Source organism: Pelmatolapia mariae, linkage group LG12 (genome assembly GCF_036321145.2).
Source record: "Pelmatolapia mariae isolate MD_Pm_ZW linkage group LG12, Pm_UMD_F_2, whole genome shotgun sequence".
NCBI lineage: Eukaryota > Metazoa > Chordata > Actinopteri > Cichliformes > Cichlidae > Pelmatolapia > Pelmatolapia mariae.
This window is the reverse complement of record NC_086237.1, coordinates 12,311,395-12,333,608: the sequence shown is the minus strand read 5'-3', so window position 1 is coordinate 12,333,608 and position 22,214 is coordinate 12,311,395. Positions and strand designations below refer to the sequence as shown.

Here is a 22,214-nt window from a genome sequence, read left to right as displayed (position 1 = left end):
CAGTGATGCAAAATCTTATAAAACATGCTTTGGTTTTGTCGAGTGGACTCTTGCTGCCTTTAGCAGAGAGTGCTAATTCTGGGACTGGTGGATGTTTACAGCACACAGTATATGAAGAAAACTATAAAGATGTTTACATACAGCCTATAAAAATGGAGCGATGGTAATACAACCACAAATTTGTTTCACAGCTGAGTAAAGATATTTAATTAATCAGATAAAAAAAAAAACAACTGCATTATTTTTTTATGCTGTGCCACTGGTATTCTATTTGTACTAGTCTAGATTTATACTCCTCTACACCTCTTTAGATGCTGTATTGCTTTAAAACATTATCAAAACAAGCACGTTGTCCTTTTATCATTGTGAGCCACTAAATGTCTTTCACTGACATCCAGGGTTCTGACAGGTAAATGGAACTGGACTGTGATGTGAAGATACCAGTGCCCATTCTGCTGGTTAAAAAACATAAGAAGGTAATCTTTAAATATACCAAATGTTCAGATACATCCTGAAGGGTGCAATATTCCACACAGGCAGGAGGGGTCACTGTTTGAAAACAGTTGCAGATCAGCTAAAGTGCATGCAGTGGCATAACACTGCAAACCAGGGATACTGGTTAAATGACCATAGGGAAATTTTAAATAGAAAAAACTAACAAAAGATCAAAATACATATGTACATATTACTCACAAATCATATCAAGTTTGAACTCTGCCTTTTAGGGAACAGAAGAAGTCAAATTAACCATGGGTTCAATCTGGTTACAAAAAGCTTTCTTCACATTAATAAATACATTACTCATACATTACCTGCATGTGGGTAAATCCTGGAGTCATACAGAAAGCAGCGGAGACAGCTTCCTAGGCCTATACTGATATAGAGTGAAATCAGAAAGGCTGGTATGTGTGCGAGCACATGGTTCCTGGCAGTTATTTTGTATCTGTAATCATAATGCAACAATCGAAAAGGGAGGTGTTTGAATAAACTGTTATTTATTTTCAGGCTGTTTTTTTCAAGATCCAGTGCATTCAACAGTGCATTGAAACATGATGTTGTGATGCATAATTACCTAAACACCAATGACAGGGTAATCAGAAACTTACAAAGTAGCCAGTAATCCTGGTGATGACTCGTGTGAACTTAAATCTTCTAGAAAAATATATGTGACCCTATGACTTGTCATAGGATGCCATTTTAGCCTGCAGCCTGAAAATAGTGCATAAAATGTAAATCATGGATGGAAGGTTACATCGGACACCAAAAAGCATGTATTCATGCACCGCAGATGAGCTTTTCGACACTTCACCCAGACAAGCTGTATTTAAAACTACTAATGTCAGAACCAGTCGTAATGCACTGCATGTAATGTGCCTAACACAGATCATCTCCTGTCTTCTGCCATGTGTGTGAAAGGGCCACAATGTCTAGCGTTCATGACAGAAAATGGCATCACACCAATCTTATATTTACCAAATTACAAGCAATCTGTAATTTTTGAGAAGGTTCATGACATGTAGGTAAAATATTTTCCTCTACAAAACTCTAAATGTCCTTTGGCATCTTTGTTTGTTTTTTTTGTTTTTTTTTTAATTAGCATACATCTTTAAATTAAATCAAAAGTAAGAAATATATGAAACTGATGTTAATGAGGCAGCTAGTGACTAGCTGAATAAAAAAAGTGCTGATGAGTCTTTGCGGTCACATGAGGTTCAGCTGAAGGAGATGGTGCGGAAAAGGTAACGGAAGGAGAGATGATGCAGAAAGGCACAGAGTAGGTCTCCTCCATTGTGTCTTCACTCCTGCAGTTTGAACTGGAAAGAACTGGTGCTCCATTTGGTTGTGTCACAGTCAAGCATGGTGCGCTCTGTGAAGATCACATTCCCTTCTGCATCTATCAGGATAATTGTATTGGTTCTGAATGGATAACAATACAGAGAAGAAAACAATTATAAAATTAATATCTAATATGTATGACAGTGGTTATGAAAAGTCACTTTTTAGACACTGTTTGCCGCTGCCCTGCTAAATGATGTTTTGATAGCTTTGGAAAGGACTAACCCTCTGACCTTTTGGCTACAAGAGAGTGTCTGTACCCAATAATCCAGTGTTTTATTGCTGTGGAGGATTGATTACACTGGGGATTTTTTTTGTGTGCCAAGAGTTCACTGTTCTGTGATCCTGCTGTCTAGCACAGCAGTGTCAGTCACCACCGGTGAACACACAAGGGGGGAGAGAGAAATGATATCTGGTGAGTGTGGAAGGCACTGACCTTGTTCCATAATGAGGGGAGCGAACACACACGGCTGACAGAGCCTGGATCATGGACTTGCTATAACCATCACCCTGAGTCTCCTGAATTGGATCAGGTGTGTTCCTGTTAAAAAAAAACAACAACAAAAAAACAAAACAGATAACTTTTGAAAGCGTGTCACTTTTCAGGGTTTTAATTGCACATGCAGTAATACTTTTTTCATTATTTATTGCTCTTGAAGCAAATCCCATTTTTGAGCGATCCATAAAGTCCACCAATACCCTTTAAGTGTATGGGTGTCTGCATGGAAACTTGGGTCAGATTATACCAGATGCAGTGATTCTAGCTGAGTACTATTGGTGATCGCTCCCTGTAAGTCCCGTTCTAACCACCTTCCATGTGTGACCGATTAATGTGCTGGATCTCCTCACAGCGACCCTTATATATGAATTTCATTTGGGGGTCTTTAAAGCTGTGCAAGATTATTAAAGTATATTAAACTAAATTAAAAACTAAAACTAGATATGGAAAATATTTTAGTTAACTAAAGCAATAAAAATTTATTTAGTGTTTTACAGTTTGGTCAAATTTGTCAACCACGCTGAGGGGGCTCTGGTACTGACAGGGATGTCTATTGGTCTATTAGATAACACCCTTCACCTCCTCTTAAATTATGCTTCAATTAATTGCACCAATTATCTTATATATCAATCCATCCATCACCTTCAGCTTATCCATTTCAGGGTCACCGTGGGACTGGAGCCTATGTCAGGTTGACAGTCTGGCACAGAGCTCAAATGCACTGACATTCACATCTATGGGTAATCTATAGTCACCAATTCAATTCACTTTTACTCTGATAGTGCAAAATAACAACAACAGTCGCTTCTGTTGTTGGGGTGGGGTGGCTGTAGCTCAGGACATAGAGCAGGTCATGAGCAGAGTATCAGGCTTTTTCAGTGGCATCTCCTATATACACACAATTTAAAATGCACTGCAGTTGAATGAGATTTAAGTGGGTGTTTGTGAACTTACAGCTCCTCATTATTAAGGACACTGAGCAGCTCTTGCACCAGCCCATCACAAGAGAGCGTCTGGTCGCTGACGACGCTGGTGAAGTGTTGCTTGCCTTTCAGCAGTTTCTTCCATGGAGTATCCAGCAGCGAGTTGCTCAAGCCGTAGATTCCTGCTGAGGGGGAACAAGATAAATACAGACAAATTTAAACATTAGCAAGCTCTGCTAGTGTCTTTCTGGTGTGTTCTTCAATCTGAGAGCAATTTCACTGCGGAAATGTCAGACTGACATGAGACGGCCATAGGCCAGGAGGAAAGGTATGAAAGGTTTCTACAGCAACCATACTAAAAACACAGACCTGGATTTAGATGGATGGGTTCAGGGCTGCCTCTGTTTCCATAGTAACACACAATGTCTTGTTTAGCTCTAGAGAGGACACAGTAAGATGGGAAATTAGACATTTTATGATAATCAAACGTGTTTATGTCTAATTATGACTGTTGTGTCAGGAGTCAGAAGACTTTGAGGCTTTGGAAATAAAGCAAAATAGAGCAAAGAGAAAGTTCAAAGGGGCACTCCTCAGGGAAACATGGAAAATGAGCGCTGAGGGTGAAAGAGAATAACAAACTGCACCATATAGCATTTTTTAATGATGCATTTTCTTTGCAGCCCTGGAAAATAGGAATTAAGAAGCCTGTGTTATTGGTGGACGCAATTCAAATGGGAAAGTTAAAATACTATACCACACTAGAACAATTTTGATGTTATCCACACAGGACAACTGGGTGAAATTAAGGTTTCAAAGTAAAAATTAGTGCTGCAAACACCCTTGACTACCACAAAAGCCATTTAGTTACGGTGTTAGATCTCCTTGCAAAGTCCTCAGTTAGAGGGAATTTATTCAGTCTGAAAAAAAATCTATCCGACATCAAGGGCATCTGTCACAGCCTTGGTACAGGAGAGTGAATAATAAATTATGATCGAAGCCTTTGAACCAGTAGTGGAATTCATTTTTTTGATGTCAGTTTTATGACAGCAATACCAGTGGCATCAGTCAATCTCAAATGTGGTGCAACACTGTTTCAACATCTGACTTGGAAAGTTTCCCAGTTGAGAGCTGGCAAGACAAGGGCACAATATGCTGCTGGGCTTTTACTCTGCAAATACATTTACTAAATAGTTTTAAAAGCCAAACTACATATTAGACAGCCTTTGGTCTGACCTGTTAGCACCACAAGCTGAGAATATTTGCCATTATTAACAAAGATTTCATGTCATGTTGAGAAAAACAAGTCTATTAATGAATTAGTAAATTGAAAGAATATTATTTTGTAACGGCTTTGATAATCAAATGAGCCTGCTTGGTTTTTCAACAAAAACAACAAATATTTCAACTGATTACATTTTTTAAACTTCACATGCCTGAAAGAAACTATTTCTGATCATTTACAGAATAACCAATTAAAACAGGTCAGTTAAACAATGCTGAAAAATCTCTTAGTTGCAGGTGCTTAGTTGTTTTGCTCTACGGGAACATGAACAATATAATTCACACCCTCATTTCTTCTCGTCATGGACTGCCCAAGATGTTGAGCATTACCATCAGATTTAGCGCCATGTTGATCTGATTTACATAATCATCCCCTACATCTGGGGTTCTCTAACTGTGGGTTTGTCTCCGCTAGTGGGGCTTAGAGCCTGTGTAGGTGGAATGTGGACAACCAGGAGTCCAGCTAAGCTAAATGAATATGACGTCCCAAGGAAAAATAAACAGAAGCTTGCCAATGCTATCAGCCTGACATTTAGTAATAATTGATTACAAAAAAACATGCTTGTCGGACATGCCAGCCTCAGTGGAACAGAAGATCCATCAGAACAGGCTTGGTTTTCCAATCTTCAAATGTCCATTTTTGATGGGGCTGTGCGCCTGCAAGATCATATTATTTTTTTCCTTTAGGCTTTTCAGTTAGCTCAAACAAGTCTGATAGGAGTAAGGACTCCAAGCTGACTGCTTAAAAAAAGTTGTAAATACTGCGCTTATGTTCCTCCTACATGTGAACTGAAATTTTAGTTTACGGTGTTAATTTTCTTATTAAAGTCGATAAAAATGATAAATTCTCCAATAACTTAGTTTGACATGATGATGTGGTGAAAAGCATTGTCTTAAGTCAGCCTGGTTACACAAACATAATGGTGTAAGACAGGGGTGGGCAGCTCCAGGCCTTGAGGGCTGGTGTCCTGCAGGTTTGAGATGTCACCTGGGTCAACACACCTGAATCAAATGATTAGTTCATTACCAGGCCTCTGGAGAACTACAAGACATGTTGAGGAGGTAATTTAGCCATTTGAATTAGCTGTGTTGGATCAAGGACACATCTTTTTTTTTTTTGTAAATTTAGGTGTCTTTGAGGGTTTTAGGACAGTACATCTGAAAGTTACCACTGAACAATATGAAGGAAACGTGGCAACAAGCAGTATATAACTATTGTTCAGGAGTATGTTTAGGGGAAGCTGCCGACCTCTGTTGGTGCAAGATAGATCTGCTGTTAGGTTTACTCCTGTTGACTACATAAGGAAACATCCTTTACAAGTGTAAAGCATCAGTTTTACTGTCAAGGTTCCACAGGGAGTGGACTCAAACAAAGGACCCAGTAACCTTTATTTAGATTTCCTGCTCTGGTCTAAGATATGAAAGTCAAGGATAGAAAACAAAGTAAATAATCCAACTCTCCAGAAAGCTCACAGGGATGAAACACAAAGAAGAAACTCCAAACAACTAAACAAAATGGCAACAGAAGTTGGCACAGAATCTGAATATAACCAATACAGAACTATAAATATCTGTGAGACTTTTGGGAGAGGAATGTTGTCCCATTGTTAATAAGCACCTTAAGTCGACTTTGTTTCCCAAAAGAATTTCAAATTTCTTTCATTTTAAATGAACTTTGGTCCGGAGAAAACAGCAGGGGTGTCTGGATCATGTTCACAAATGGCTTCTTCGTCTGCTTTTGTGGATGGCACAGTGAACTGTGTGGATGGCACAGTGAACTGATCAAGGACACATCTAAAACCTGCAGGACACCGGCCCTCGAGGCCTGGAGTTGCCCACCCCTGGTGTAAGAGAAGGTCAATCAAATCTCATCCGAATGGTCAGCTTATAATCTTGCTTGCATTAAAATGTATATTGCACTGTGGTGGGGCGTGGACGCGATGCTGGGCGGATGCACCTGCACGGCATCCGCAATCACGCCCGCCGGGGAATTGGGGTTGTTGTGATGTATTGTGGTGTGATGTATGTGCGGCTGGCAGCTGCGGTCAATAAGGATGGCTCAAAACTGATGTATGGACCTGCCGTGTCTCATTCACACCGCACGCATATTTCGCTGACATATTTGTATCTCTTTTAAACCTCAGAACTGAGCATGGTTTCTTGAACCAACAAGTATAAACACATCAGCACTGGCCAATATTCACTCAAGGCGAAAGCAGTCACCGCTCATCCAAGAATGCACATGGTAGCCAGTCAATGAGAACCAGATGGCACTGTAACCTGAGAGAGAAGCCTTTATTTGTCTGCTCTGCAAAAATAAAATTGTCTGAACTAGTATTTTGTCTTGGTATTGAAGTCTTCACTCAACAATACCTCAACGGCCTGGCTCTATCTACACACTTTGCGTGTGATATCAAATCAAATTGACCATGGTGGCAGCAGGTGGAGGATTTATGGAGAGAGAGTTCCATTTGTGCTGTTTGAAACTGGCTAAAATATTGAAAGTCCCATCAGCTGTGCCGTGGGTTTATTTGGGCTGAGATGAGGGAACAGCAGGAGGTCGGGACCATCGGGCAGAGCGAGAACAAAGAGGGAAGAGTCAAAAACAGGCTTTTTCAGATCTCAGTCAGAGAGTTAATCAGTAAGCTAGCTGAGAAGTGTTCTAATGAAGAGTCCTCTATATTGAGGCTGCAGAGCATCACCAGCTGTAGTGTATTTGGCTGAGATGGTTGAGTGAGCTTTCAAGAAATTCAGGTAATTTTTTAGGGAAAAAAATAATCATAGCAGACAGAATCTTTGGGATTTATCAGCAAATCATCGAATAGGATGTGTTCCTACATCTCGCCTAGTCACCATCAGTGATTCCAACTTCGGCTTTGGCAATTTATGTCTGTAAAAATGCAAGGAACTATTTCTAGTCAGTGTGATGGCACCATGTTGACTGAAAAGAGAAACATGACAGATGTAGTTCTTAGTAAAACATTCAAATACTGTATGGAAACATGGAACTTCAAATATTTATATTGCCCCAGTGATGTATTGTAATTCAGACATCCCATCTGATACAAAAAGGCTGTGCATACAACCACGCGAACAATCAGAGAGCAAAAATTAACATCATTTAAATTTGTATGGCAATTTTTAGACATCTGGAGTGAATCATGCAGTGCTATTTAGTGTAATCCACTCAGGAGAATCTCATCTTCTGTTCTTCTAAAACAGAATATGATTTCCCCAGAGGCGATGTTACAAGCACTTTGGAGAGAAGAAAAACAAATCCTCACAGTACAGTTTCTTTAAAATGTTGAGAGTTCATCTGCCCCTGATACTGTGGAATGTGCGTATCTGCTGCCCCGCTGTGTTTCTTTTTGAGCCTGAACAAGTTTCTGCCAAGAATTACAACACAGGGTTTGAGGCAATAAGATCGAACCACTTTCTAAAGTTGCTTTTTTTTAAAACAGCCAAACTGAAAGTGCATTAGGGAGGCATTTCTTTGCGGGCAAACATCAGAGCACATATTTAATAAAATGGATAATCTCTGGGCATTGACTTTAAAGCAAGAGCGACTTAAAGTGGGATCAAAAACCAGAGCTATAGACAAGTCAGATGAAGTGTTGGATATGGAGCCTCGAGAGCATCAAGCTGAGAATATCTGAGTCAGATCAAAATTTAAATATATATGGCATTAGCTTCATGACTGTGAGGCCCAGTAGACATTTCTTAAAATGCAAGGCTGCCACAGACCAAATTATTCATGCACAATCCAATCCAACATGATTAAAGAATATTCCTGGTGAGAGTTTTCAATTAATAAGCAGCAATAAATAAATTATCAAATAGTTTGTATGTTAAGTGTACAGTCTTGCTCTCATGTATGTGTAAAGAGTGATGAGACTTACACAAAGAAGGTGGCACATCTTGACCCCACTGCCACCAGTCGCCACATCGTAAATCATGCCTGTGCTTACAGATGAAACCAAAAGCCTCTAATTGTCATGTAAAGCTACTGTCAATCCACCAGCAGTTATTGATTCGGAAAGAAACCAAACGGCTTATTTCCTTAGGGCAGCTGAGCACATTGCAGTGGATAACAAACAGGCTGGTAATGATGGTGCTTACTAAAAAAGATGAAGCTTGTTTTTTGTCACTGCTTATCATCTTTATCTGCAGTGAAAGTGACTCCCATCAGACAGGCATCTGAGGGGGGGAAAACATGGCATATTTTGACTTAATAAGGCTCTGCTGACAGTTTTTAGCCCAGACATAGCAGACATGAAGCATTATCACATCATAAACATGCAGTTACTTTAGTCTGCTGGTCCCTCTTGAGTGTGGGGTAGTGTGAGTGTAATAAAAGAGGAATTCCTACAGGGTTGTGCATGTGTAACTGCTGCCCCTGGTTTTAACAGGGACATCTGCATATTCTGAGCTGATCAAAAATAGCAGCTAAGCCACCTAGATAATGTTATACGATTGCCCCTAGGTTAAAAAAAGAAAAAGAAAAAAAAAGAGGTATACCAAAAAGCTTTCAAAGGCTCAGATGATACCGACACTTCTGAAAATAAAGCTCCAAGTAGCTGACTTTTTGTGCAGGTATACACAAGTATATACACAGACCTTTAAAAATACATGTTTGTTTGGAATCTCACATGTGTGTATTTCACTCGGTTCAGTGGTATGCTGAACTCTTGTGGTTTTCTTCACAGTTTGAGGTGCAAAGTCTGCTGAGATTGGGAAATCTAGTCTCTCAGATGCAAAATACTTTAAAAAATGATGTGAAAATTATTAGCGTGAGAGGCAAAAAAGGTCTAGCTAGCTATATTTAAAGTGAACCAGAGTTGCAGTATACTTTAAAGCTCAGCAGCCAAACAGCATGATAGGAGTCCCACGGTAACTTAGATGATGCTTTCACAGAATTGTAGCCTAATATATTGATGGTACTGAGACACAGTGAATCTCAGTATAGTGCAAACAATCTAAAATACATCACTTTGTGCATTGTGGTGCCAATGTGTGCTACTATTATTATGCTATTTTAAAAATGAATACGCCACGATCACAAATGTAGGAGTGACATTGGTTTCTGCATGTGGTAAATATATATTGATCAAAAATGTTGATATTTGGCAGAACTGTATTCATAATTCATATAAAATATTGCCCTATAAATAAGCTTAGCTTTGAATGAGCTACTACACTACAGAGGTATGTTTAAGTCTTTCAGTTGTATTGCTGAAACTTGCAATACTAAAGCCACAGAAGATGTTTCCAACCTACAATACTGTTTCAAAAAGTAGCACCTTATCCATTATATTATAGTTGGTAGAAATTATTAGGTGGCATTATGTGTTTTAAAAAAATAATATGAAAAACAAAATGTTTCTCTATCCTGAAAGCTCTTTTTGGGAGAACAAACTACTTCAGGCTATGTTAAGAGGAGGAAAAGTCCACTTTTTCTTCTCCAACAGAGATACAACTTTTAGAGCTATATTGCAGCTTAACCTCTGAGCTCTCCTTTTCCCCGCTTTCCTTTGGGCAGGTGCAGTCATAATGTTATCAGCAGGAGAGCTGGCTGTACTCCTGTCAGGAGCGGTTTCTCTACCATCAGCAGCACAGCATCAAGCGTCAACACTTTATAGCAAACTTTTTATGTTACACATTTTTGTAATTTCAGGTAATATTGCCTTTACATCAGCTACACTATGCTCCAGCTCCCTAAGACAACAGTATGGCTTCACTATATTGCAGCTCTCTACATGGGCCGACAACCTGACAGCTATCCGAGTGTGCACTGAGCCCATATTCTCTTTCTTTTCTATGCTTATCATCAAATTCAGTCAAGTCAGGCTTGTGAAGCACATGGGAGGGGGAAAAAAGCCTTCGTTATTTTTTATGCTGTCTAGAGTTTCTTTGTTTATAACCCTGAAATATGAACAGGTGTTCCTTTGGAATTTTAATGCTGGCTCATTCGCAGCTCAGTGTCTTTTCAGTTCTGCCTGGCTGGCACTCCAAAGATGAAGATGTTGCTTTTGTGGTTTTCTTTCCGTGGTAAGGCCAAAATTCAGAGGAACAAAGTTAAAGCCCAGTTAAAAAAAATAAAAAAGAGACTCCTTTACTGTTTAAATTGTGAGAAGACTAACATTATACAGCCTAGTGTGGCTATTTTGCATATTTTTTCTCACTCTCTGGAAAATATTTCATCTTATGAAATGCAACAGTGGATAGCGTCTGTTTTTATAACAAAATCTTAGTGTAAACATCCACATGATGGATATACTTATTTGAATCAGCTTTATCAGTGCATAGAAAATATGCAGATGGATTTCACAACACGTTTTACTCACTTGAACTCAGCTGTGATGAGGTTAAACCCATTGTACAGGTGGCCTTCTGACGACACCTTCTTCAGGTAGGAGTAGCTGTCCTGATCCTTGTCCATTAAATAGTGAGACACTAGAAATCCTGCAAATTAGCAAACGTAATAAGAAATGTATGTAATATATGTGTACTATTTATTCCTTGGAATCAGTTATATTATCACATGTATTCTAGACACTGAGGCTGTAAAGGGGCACTTGGGACATTTTAATGGCTGATTACCTCGTCCTTGTGCATCAGGGTTAGGACGTCCCTCCATGTAGTTGGTGATGGCAGCCAGCTTGCCTCTCTTGCTGATCCCCAGCCATGACCCCCCTTCCTTCCCTAACTCCAGGTCCAGGCCTGGTAAACACAGAGGACTTACAATGTATTTTTAAAAAGACAGGGGCATCAGACCTCACATGAAAAGAGTATGACTCGATTTTAACGGATAATAACAGCGATTCTTCAATATACCCTGCTACTTTGCATGGCAGTTTTCCTTAACAAGAACAAATGATGGGTAACGAATGATTAACTCAAGAAAGAACTAGGTCATTTGTCACTAATCATATGGCAAACAAAACACTGTTTAACTGTTAGACTTTTTAATTATTCACTGCAGCTAAGTGCTAGTTTGAGAAAAAACACATAAATTCATGCAATATGCAAAAGATCTGAAAGGCAAAGAATTCAACAGTTAGAAAAATGTTAATAAATAATAAAAAAAGAAAAATGAATAAATAATTAGTAATGGAAATTTGAAGTTTCTCTGATATTAGCAGCAGATATATATTACATATTATTTTTGAAATGGTCTTATTATGCTTTTACCTATTTGACATCATGCTGTATGCACAAATGTTAAAAATGTGGATATTAAAAATAGACAAAGTTTCAAATAATGACGTCAGTGTGTGTGTGTGGTTATAGTTCTATATGCAGTGGATATCCCAAATATGATCATTTTAGGCACACAGCTCTGGTTGTGAACACAGGAGCCCCCCCCCCCCCCCCCCCCCCAACTGTGCAAACCTTCTGTTTGGAAGAAACTGCCAATCAGAAGAAATTAGGTTTGAAGGGAGAGCAGTCTCAAAGGGAGAGCAGCTTAAATAGCTTGTTTCATATAGTAGATAGACTGAGTGGCAGTAAGAAACCTAGTCCACATTAAGATGCACAAATAGAAAATATTTTTTTCTGTGTCACTGACATCACAATCAGAGGAAGTATAAAACGTATATAACCTTCAAGATGTTGTCCAATTGGAATGAAATCTCATAAGAGTGATGGCAGGAATTATTTTAGTCCATCAGTAAATGAATGTTTTCTTTCTACATCCCTCTCCTCCAGTTGACACAAAGAATGTCAGGTCCTGCAAATTTGCAGCACTTCCTGGTGATCAATAAAGACAGGTCCACTTATACAGTCAGTGACCTCGGGAGCCAAATGGTCTAATTCCTCTGAGGGTGGATGGAAAGCTAGCTAGATTCCACTGGGACCAATAGCTTACTTCCCTTCTCGCCATGCTACGTCTCCTTCAGGGCCCTACTGCTACCCACCCACCACACTCCCGCCCCGTTCATCCCCCAGCCCTGCAGATAAGACAGGGCCATTTATTCCTGTCACATTGCATAAAAACAGCCATCAATTAAGAACCCACTAGTCGAGTTCTGACCCCTCTATTACAAAGGGGAGAGGAGACTGGCGAACAACAAGGATATCGCACCATTTCTTCCCTCAGCAGAAAAACAGAAGACTGATTTTCTCTGATTAGCCATAATGTGTATTGAACATCAGTCAATTAAATGTAGTTTACTGTGGGTGGGGATGTTCTGCGATGGATTTTTGAGGTGAAGGAAAGGGATTTTTCCTTGACTAATGAAAGCTCTTTATTCTTACAGGTAAAGTTTGTCAAGCAGTACTAAAACCAACCTTGCATATATTAATCAAAATAAGCAATTAAATTCTAACAGACACGTTTACACAAAACATACAAGAAAGTTTTTCACTAATTTATGTTAGCTTTAGCTTTAAAAATTACTGCCGTTTAGTGAAAAGCTTGACTGGTGGTCTCAAGTGTATATGTACAGGCTTACCACTGAGGATCTCACTGCTGGCCCCCCAGAAGTCTGCAGCTTTGGATGGCCTGTTGTAGAACTCATCTCTGTTTGCAGCCAAAATCAGCCTGAGAACATAACAGGTTAAAACTTGTAGGGGGGCTCAGTCCCCAATCATAATGCCATGCGTACAATGCCTTTACAATACAATTACAACATTGCATTACAATGTTAAAAAGCAACTCATTTAGTTGGATGACCTGTTGTAGTGCCTAAGAACCACCCTGCCACTCCATACACCTGGACAAGATGCAAACTAGAAATAGAGCTGTTTTTAACTTACTCAGCACAAGATATCACCCAATTCCAAGAGCGGCGAGTAGAACTGTAGTGGCAAACAACCTGTCAAGTCTTTAGTGTAATATGCATCCTGTTAAATGCTACCATTCATATCAAAAAATAATGGAAAGCACACAAACCATCCATGTAAAATGATTTTCTGAAAAATAACTGTTTTCTCACCTAACCTCACTACCTGCCCATTTGTATATATTTGTATAATATAATATAATATAATATAATATAATATAATATAATATAATATAATATAATATAATATAATATAATATAATATAATATAATCTTTAATCTTATATTATCCTAAGGGCTGGGGATCCACATTTGATATCAATATAACAGGTTGCTTATTTATGTGAAATCATCATCAGTGAATGTAGGCAAACCAATCGACACTGGCTTTGTATATCTTTTGTTGACTCTAATCACATGTCCACTACACTTTTTGCTCAAGATCTCTCTTCTTGCTGTTTTCATCCAGCTTTCTCCCTCTCTCGCCTATGGGACATAAAAAAAAAATTAATGAATATTTCTATTATATGGTGAGTCTAATTCATTTGATCTTAACATGAAGGTAAGAACATATGCTACTGTTATCCACTAGAGACTTATATAATCACAGTACATATATACATACAGCATCTGTAATGATGAAAACAGTAAGCGTTTGTGGTATATGGCCAGAAGGTCAGTGTAAAAATAAGCTCCCAGACTGTTACAGTGCAACTTTCACATTTTCAGTATAATAAAGTCCTCAGATACAACCAGAAGCACTCACGTTAAGCATCTCATTTTCTAAATTGATTGAGCAGAAGCCAGAGGAGAGAATATAAAGGGTCAAGGCTACAAAGAGAAGGTGTTTCTTTGAAGATGACCAAAGTAAAGAGGATCAAAAGGAATGTTACTGAAAAAAGAAAAAGGCAATAGAGTCAGGAGCTCAAGTTTAGAGACTTTATCCATATACAGCAGGCTTTTGGATATCATTGAGTCACTCCATATAAAACAGGTTTATTTAATGAAGACGTGCAAAAATGAATTGTAACCTTCTTGCAGTGGTGGGATTTGAATCACAGGGGTCCCATCCTGGAATGAGGCCCAGGGTAGGAAAGGCAAGCCCAAAGAAACTCCATAGGTCCTCCCTCCTGTGGGCCCATCAACCACAGGAGGAGCCATAGGATTTTAGTGTCTTGTGTGGATTGGACATTGGTCTCTGGTCTCTGGTTACATTGATGGCCCCGCAACCTGAACTCGTATAAGCAGTAGTAAATGGATGGATTGATGGACGGATGAACAGTTACAGATCCCTGTAGTATGTGGGATGGGGTTGAAGTATGATGTTTCGTTACTATTTCCCAACTAGAGCAGCTAGTCATGTGAAATTTTGCAAGCAAATCAATTTTACACCGGCTCCAAGTTTCACAATCTGAAGCCAAATTCTTGAGCATTCCAAATGAAAAAGCAACAAATTCCCATCCACTCTTATGTATTTTGAGACCATGTAACTCGTGGGAGGAAATCACTGATGTTTTTTATGAAATGACTCCAATGCCTTTGGCTTTATTTGTGTGGTTGTATTCATTTTTAGAAACAACTGAAAACAGTTTGAATCTTAAAAACAAACAAACAAACTAGAATACAATACATATTATTGGATTGTAAATATTTAGAATGAAGAGCTCAAAGATTCTGAACATTTGAAATAGACCAGGTTGGATTTTGGAGAAATATGCATGAGCATCTCTGAGTACTGACACAGCCACATAAATGAGAAGTGTATGACTATTAAACTCTGTAACTATCAAATAGCTTGAATCAAGTGTTGGATAACCCCACTGCTGTTAGGAGCTACCTAAAGTGGAGAAAAAGCAGGCTATTAAGGGGTTAAAACAATTTGAAATAGTATTTTACAAGTAAATCATCTTATCTCAATCTCATTTTGCAAAGCTGGCTGTGTCTGCCACATGCACGTAACCTCTGCAGGTGTTTTATTCCATTTTAAATTTGTTTTTTATTGTCGAAGCAAGGCTACGAGACAAACATTTACTGCTGCAAACAAGAGCGAATAGCCTGAACAAGAGTGTGATCTGATTTACAATAAATCCCCTTCAATGGGACTCTTAAGTCTGACACAGACTGCCTGTCAGTTAAGCGCTGCACTAAACTTTGACTTACAGTTTTTTATTATTTGGAGTAAATCAGAGAGTAATGACACCATTATGCTCACAACCATTAACAGCAAAACACTGTATTGTGACCTGTATCTAATGCAACACCTGTTCTATCATGTGCCTTTATTCATGGGTCACTTTTTGTCATTTTTGTAGTGGGCTAGTATGTCCTGACTTAGCAGTTAAGACCCAACAATCACACAGCAACACACAAGCACACAGCTTCATACAGCCCATCTTTCCTACTCAGATATTATGAAAAACAGGAAACACTGACTCTGTTCCTTGATGAAAAAGGTAACCTCTCTATTTCATGCAATTTGTGAAATAAAATAATCTGCACTATAGCAGAAAATTCTTTTATTGTGTTTATGGATCTTTTTGTGTTAGTTGGGACGCTAATTTTTTTTAAAGCCTGTTATCAAATTGAAAGTAACACAGAGACAAAATCTCACATTTCAAAACTAAAAATGAAAAAATCCTAAGTGCTCAGAAAAGATGCATTGAAAATACAAATAAAGCATTTCAACACATCTTAATGCCAAACTATGTAGAATTATCTATGGCACAGAATATTATTAAAGGATTCAAAAACTCTCGAGAAATCTCTGTATGCAGCAGCAGGGCTTTGCTGTGAAAGAGTTTGCCTATCTGTAGTCACCTATCAAATACTTTTGGGGCAGTATGAAATGAAATTAAAAAAATGTTATGTTTTTACAAGCAATTTTTCACTCAGATGTCTAGCCTGCTTATAGAAATCGTTTACTAGCATCTCCACGGTTAGAAAACCTGTAACTAAGTACTACTCTATTGTTTCATATGATTGAAGAGGGTAAGTAATAGGAGGTGCTGCTAACTACACCACTCCAATTGACTAACTGTTCTTCAGAAACTGTGAGCGCCTCTATAAATGTGGACGTTTTAACTGTTTGTTGGTCTGGAGCATTCAGATATGTGCTAATACAATGCTGCAATGTTACCAAGAGTTGGGGAGCAGCAAAGTCACTCCAACGTCAGATGATGCAATGCTTAAAGAAACTGCAGAAAACCCAAGTGCTACCACTCAGAGTATGGGTGTCTGAAAAGGTTTCCAGGAGAAAGCCTCTTCCTCCTAAATCCCAAGGCTTCTGAAATAATGTTCTTCAGATAAACAAGACTACAGTGTAGATGTCTGGCCATTGTCACCTTTAAAAAACAAACCAAAAAAACCCCCCATCTCATACCACGTCTGGCACAGTGGTGGAGGAGTGGTGATTTCGACTTGTTTTTCAGCCACAGGACCTGGGCACCCTGCAGCCACTGAGTAGATCAAAGTTATTCTAGAGTCAAATGTGAACCCATTTGTCCAACAGTTAAAGCTTAGCCCAAACTGGAGACAATGGGATAACAAGACAATGATCTCAAGCACAGCAGCAAATCTTCAACAGAATGGCTGAAAAAGAAAAGAATCATTGTGCTGAAATGGTCCAGACCTGTATGCAGCAGGTCCTTAAGGGAGTTGTGCATAAGCAAATGCCCACAAATCTCAAAGAACTAAAGCAATATTGTAAAGAAAAGTTGGCCACAATTCCTTCACAATGATGTGAGAGACTGATAAAAGTCATACAGAAAACTATGACTTTAAGTTATAGCTGCTAAAGGTGGTTCTACAAGCTACTGAATCACCAGGTGCATTTAGACTGAGTTCCATGACAACATTTCTTCTTCATGACTGTATATATATGTGCCCCCCAAACATGCACAATTTAAATCTCAGTGTGTTGTGGGAGCAGGGGGGATGGGGCTGTTAGTCTGGGTATGTTTGCTTGATAATATAATCCTTTTTATATCGAGTTGCTTGGATATGTATTTGTATGTCATATTTACTATTCCATCTGCCTCCCTAGGGACAGCAGATGGAAATGAGCTAGTAGCTAAATCTGTTATAAAGCATCACTCCTCCTAAGAGATGAATGCTTTTGTTCATGGTCTCTGACAGTCAAATAAATAAATAACTAAACCAAATTAAGGACAGATGTAAACATTCCCTGTCCCAACTTTTTTGGAAAGTATTGCTTGTTGCTGGCACTGACTTTAAAAAATGCCATACATTAAAAAAAGGTTTGGTTTTATTTAGTTTTTGTGCCATTTCCAATAAATATAGGGTTTAAACTGCTTGTAAACCATAGCATTTCATTCAATATTTTAAGCAATTTCATAACTTCATCTTTAGATGTTTTGAGGTAAAGACTGCTGTCATATGATTTCAAATCATTAAAAGCCACACAGGCCAGTGAAATGCATCAGAACCTGCAAATGTATGTTTTTCCTAAGGTTCTAATGGTCTTCCTATTATTCCTTCAACATAGGAACATGGATCTTGTTAAAAGCAAACAAATAAGGCCAAATGACGTAACAGGGGTCGACCTCTGTGTATCAAAGGCTAATGACAGCCCGTTCCCATGGTGCTTTATGAGCCACCACTGCTCCTGAAAACAAAGCTAACACTAATGATGCTACACAGGAAGAGAGCATCTGCTTTTGCATCCTGAGGGGCAAATCCCGTGCAAGTGGCTCGGATCACAGCGTGAGTCAGCCAGCTGGATCATGTAGGAGGCACGGTGGGAAGGAAAGAGCTATCAAAGCTCATTGACACTCAACTTTGATTTCTTTCTATTCAACAAACACAGTGACTTATGTATCCAAACACATGTGGCTCCCAAGGGATAATTTCCTGAGCCTTTGATAAATTTACATCAAGGCATGTTAATGTTAACCTCATGGTGGGTCTAGAAAGATAAAGGAATCACCAAAGTCACTAGACTTTCATTATCATCCTCTGGAGATAACGAAAATCACCAAAAGCATGGACATCTTCAATTGCTGTCAAGACATTTAAGGTTGGGTCAGAGTGATGACCTAACAGGCATGCTGCCATCGTATATAGTGACCGTATCCCAAGAGGATCAATCATTTTATTTGCTGTTCAGTTACAGTGTCAACATGCGTACATCATGAATACATGCTTAGGGGTGGCTCCAGCTCAGGAGGTGGGGCAGGTCATTTAGTGATCAGAAGGTTGGTGGTTTTCTAAGCACTTAGAAATAGAAGAAAGTGCTTATATGAATGTGGGGGGAATGAGACATGTTGTATTCTTCTTTTAGTGCTCAAATAGAGTACAAAAGTACTATATAAGAACCAATCTATTTATCATATACTATAATTCACTTGCAAAGAGCCATGAGCAACATGAGATAAAGAACTATTACAAAAGGGCTGCCATTATGCTGTTTGTTTAGTACATCAGCATCATCTTTTGGCTGAAGGGATTGTAAGTGGCACTTTTATATTATGTTTAAATGACTAACCTTAATGAGAAGTGATACAATATATCCAGGTCAAAATCATACTGCAATGCTATTTGGTGGACTGCTGCAGTGCTTTTGTTCTGAGCAGCTGGAGAAAAAAAAACCCACAGTGGAGACTAGAAATTGCGTTTCTGAATACAGAGATCTCAGCATGCGGGTAATCAGCGAGTCATTTGTGTGGAATATTAACCCATTTAACTCCCGCAGATCCATTCCTGTCATTTTGTGCTGTGAGCGCTTTAATAATTGCACCTAATGAAACTTTAATTCTGCCTTCAATCCAATTTTATCTTAGCATGCTGCATATTCCTTTTGATTTACACATTCGCCTGAGCAAAAGAAACTACTTCTGCAGCCAGTACAGTCTATAAATAGCAGACATGATACTGCATTAGGACACAGTGCGTTTCACCTTTCCCCAGGTTCAGGTCTGAGTCAGTACTCATAACACACCTCTGCTGTGATCTCCTTAGGTGAGGTCAGACTCCCAGAGGGAAGGACAAAGATGGACAATGGCCTGGCAGAGAGCTTGCTCTCAAGCTCTGGGGGATTATAATAAGCTGGGGCTCCACATACCATCGGGCTGTAACTCACACTGACTGCTTGTACTACACCGATCTGTGCTGTTCACTAAAAGAAGTTAGCATTTACTGCTGGGTAGGGCACACGGAGGTTGCACAAAGAGTCAGTGCTTTCATAAAATTGGTAGAGAGGCTGTTTCTAACTTTCCAAGCTGCAGGAAGTATCCAGCTTTGTGAGGGAATCACAGCAAAGATGTGAAAAAACATTGCAAGAGTTTGGTAGCTGCATGTTAACCCTTTATTGACCAGCCCTTCAAATTTACCTGTAAAATGGGCCCACCGGTGGGCCCATGGTCAATAAAGGGTTAACTATGAATTTTGAGAAATATGCTCTAAGTAAAATATTTAAAACTGGCACAAACAGTTATGTAATAAATCTGCATGAGAACATAAATGTTCTATAGAGTTTTTATCACCTCGCCCCCTAAAACATAGCGCATAGAGATGGCAATAACATTAACATAACCACAATGTTTCTCCACTTGCTGCTACACACTTGATTTATGAGGTTAGGAGAGTAATATTGCACTTAGAGTCTCTGCTGGAGTGTCCTTAGGCAAGATACTAAAATCTCTGCTCAGAGTGTGCAGTTCTGTGGCTGACAATGCCTCGAGAGGATTTGCTGATACCTGTTTTTTATGCTTACCTTGTTTTTGGTTTATTACCTACAGTCATATGAGACAGCTCTATTGTTTATCAAGAACTTGCTTCAAGTCCTTGTATATTTAATGCATGACTTAACTGCCTTACCTGTAGGCATTTTTGGATGCAGGCCGGGGGTCAAACTTGAAGAAAATTATACACATGGATGTGCTGGGGATTGATGGCTGGGCTTTCACTTGGTTCACATCTGCCTCTAAATCTCAGCCATACCTGACAAAGAGAAGAATATAGAAGGAGTTATTCTGAATACCCTTTAAAGAAAACAAACAATCTAATTCCCACACCTTGCGATATCACAGCAAAAACAAAAATGACTAATGAAAAAAAACCCTCCTTGTGTACTTTAACTCCTATTTCTCTTGATTTCCCTTGAAGTGTTTCAAAAACTTGACTGATAAATTGTGGTAAATTTAATTAACCAGACTAGATTTGGAAAGGCACCTGCCTATATAAAGTGACTCATGACTGATGATGCACGTCAAAGCAAAAACCACGCCAAGTCAGAATTCCTGCAGTGATCAGAAACAGTGCTGCATTGCAAAGCATGCAAAGCATTTTGCTGCAGGGAAAATTCCAAAGAACAGGATGGCCTTTATATTTCTTAAATGAAAGCAGTTTGGAATAAACAGGACTCTTGAAACTTTTGAACTAGCAGGCCATCCAATCAACCAAAAGAGCAGGGACTTTAGTAGAAGTGACCCAGTGGTGGATCTTACTGAAATTCTGCGTGGAGATGACAGAACCTTCAGAAGGACGCTCATCACTGCAGTACTCCAATGATATTGGGTTTATGGCCCAGATGGCAGGCAGAAGGAGGTTCCTCATATCAGACTATGAGAAAAAAGATTTCTAACCTGAGGAAACCAAGTCCTCTCATTGCCTGAGAGCGACAAGAGTGAGTGACCAGAAAATAGACAATATAGACTACTGCAGTTGGCAAAGACGTTCAACCTGCCAAGGGGATCCCCACCCAGACTCATGATTTAACTCACCGACAGTTTGTAAATTAAATACAAACATCTATGTATAAGCCTGAAAATATATCCCAGGTGACATTCCTCTAATAAAACAAGGTTAATGTGATATTCACGTTTTCTTAATTAACATATTTTCTACGTTTTTATTTCGTCATTTTGAGGCGAATAAAGTTCTGAAAACTTTCTGAATACATTGTTTCCAGACTTAGAACACAGCACCCAAAAGTTTTTTTCTCTGTCTGCGTTCACACAGCACCTAGTTTATATGTGGAAGAAAAACGGTTTCCCCTTATAGAACATGCTAATCACATTTTATTACAGTCTTTGCAGTACATTGTGTGGTCATGTCCTGCACCATATTCAGAAGGACTGGGATACAAGTCATTCAGCTACAGTATGCTAACTGTAATGAGTGCAAAGGTAGCAATTGAGTAGAGTCGTAAACTTAGCCATATATCACAATGGCATTTAATGACTCGCTAGTCCGACCCCAATAATCAGCTGGTATTATGAAGCAAGAGGGTTGTGACAACTTGTCACAGTTGACATCAACTACACATTTTGAATGATACGAGGACACGAGCGACTAGCATTGTCGCAGGACATTAATATTTGCTAGACAGCAACGAACTAGCTTAGTAGCATATCCACAGACAAAATATTAGTCGAGTAATATGGTTAGTTGAACGATTAGTTCCAGGATAACTTCACCTATACATAACTAGCTAACGTTAGCTTAGTAATAGTTAACAGTATAACGAGGACACAGACCCAGCAAACTTTAGCTACCTACCCAAACTTAGCTGTGTGCGAAACAATATACTACAAATGATATCTGGCTTATCGGTTTTCTTCTACACTGTTTACTGCTGTTGTGTCGGCTACTTGTACTCACCACCCCTCAACACTCGGTGTTGACAGCTAAAAGGAAGTACTCACAAAGAGTGACCTCGATTTGTGTCTTCAGTCGTTTCATAAGGCTAAAAATCCGACGTGAGCGGTTATTATCTGTGAGGTGACCTTAACCCCGCCCGCCTCTGCATTTTACATACATAAAACAAGCGCATATGCTCAGTATTCCAGTATGATTGGTCATTTTACAAAACACGAACAGCCAAGCTCGCAGTAAACGGAAGCAATAAGGTTTCCGGTTTAGTTAACATTATTT

At 39.1% G+C, this 22,214-nt stretch overlaps 1 protein-coding gene across 5 annotated transcripts; it reads right to left on the bottom strand.

Moving 5' to 3' along the window:
• Positions 1 to 758: 758 nt before the first annotated feature.
• Positions 759 to 22,129, bottom strand: tango2 (transport and golgi organization 2 homolog (Drosophila)). 5 transcript variants are annotated; one of them, XM_063489359.1, is made up of 9 exons: positions 21,986 to 22,129; positions 20,157 to 20,279; positions 12,993 to 13,081; positions 11,140 to 11,259; positions 10,884 to 11,001; positions 3,628 to 3,695; positions 3,290 to 3,443; positions 2,273 to 2,377; positions 759 to 1,917 (listed from the first exon to the last, which is right to left on the bottom strand). In XM_063489359.1, exons 2-9 carry the CDS (start codon positions 20,210 to 20,212, stop codon positions 1,797 to 1,799), a joined length of 831 nt encoding a protein of 276 aa, XP_063345429.1. In that variant the 5' UTR covers positions 20,213 to 20,279; positions 21,986 to 22,129; the 3' UTR covers positions 759 to 1,796. The 5 variants fall into 5 exon arrangements, with proteins under 5 accessions (XP_063345429.1, XP_063345431.1, XP_063345427.1 ...); XM_063489361.1 differs by lacking the exon at positions 21,986 to 22,129 and adding an exon at positions 20,786 to 20,875; XM_063489357.1 differs by having other exon boundaries at positions 760 to 1,917; positions 21,942 to 22,129.
• Between the last annotated feature and the right edge of the window lie 85 nt (positions 22,130 to 22,214).

Excerpts from the sequence above, each read along its gene's own strand:
- tango2 (XM_063489359.1), bottom strand. The coding sequence starts at position 20,212 with ATGTGTATAATTTTCTTCAAGTTTGACCCCCGGCCTGCATCCAAAAAT. Across the intron at positions 13,082-20,156 it reads GCATCCAAAAATGCCTACAG|GCTGATTTTGGCTGCAAACA; the intron begins GTAAGGCAGTTA and ends TTATGTTCTCAG. Across the intron at positions 3,444-3,627 it reads ACCCATCCATCTAAATCCAG|CAGGAATCTACGGCTTGAGC; the intron begins GTCTGTGTTTTT and ends GTTCCCCCTCAG.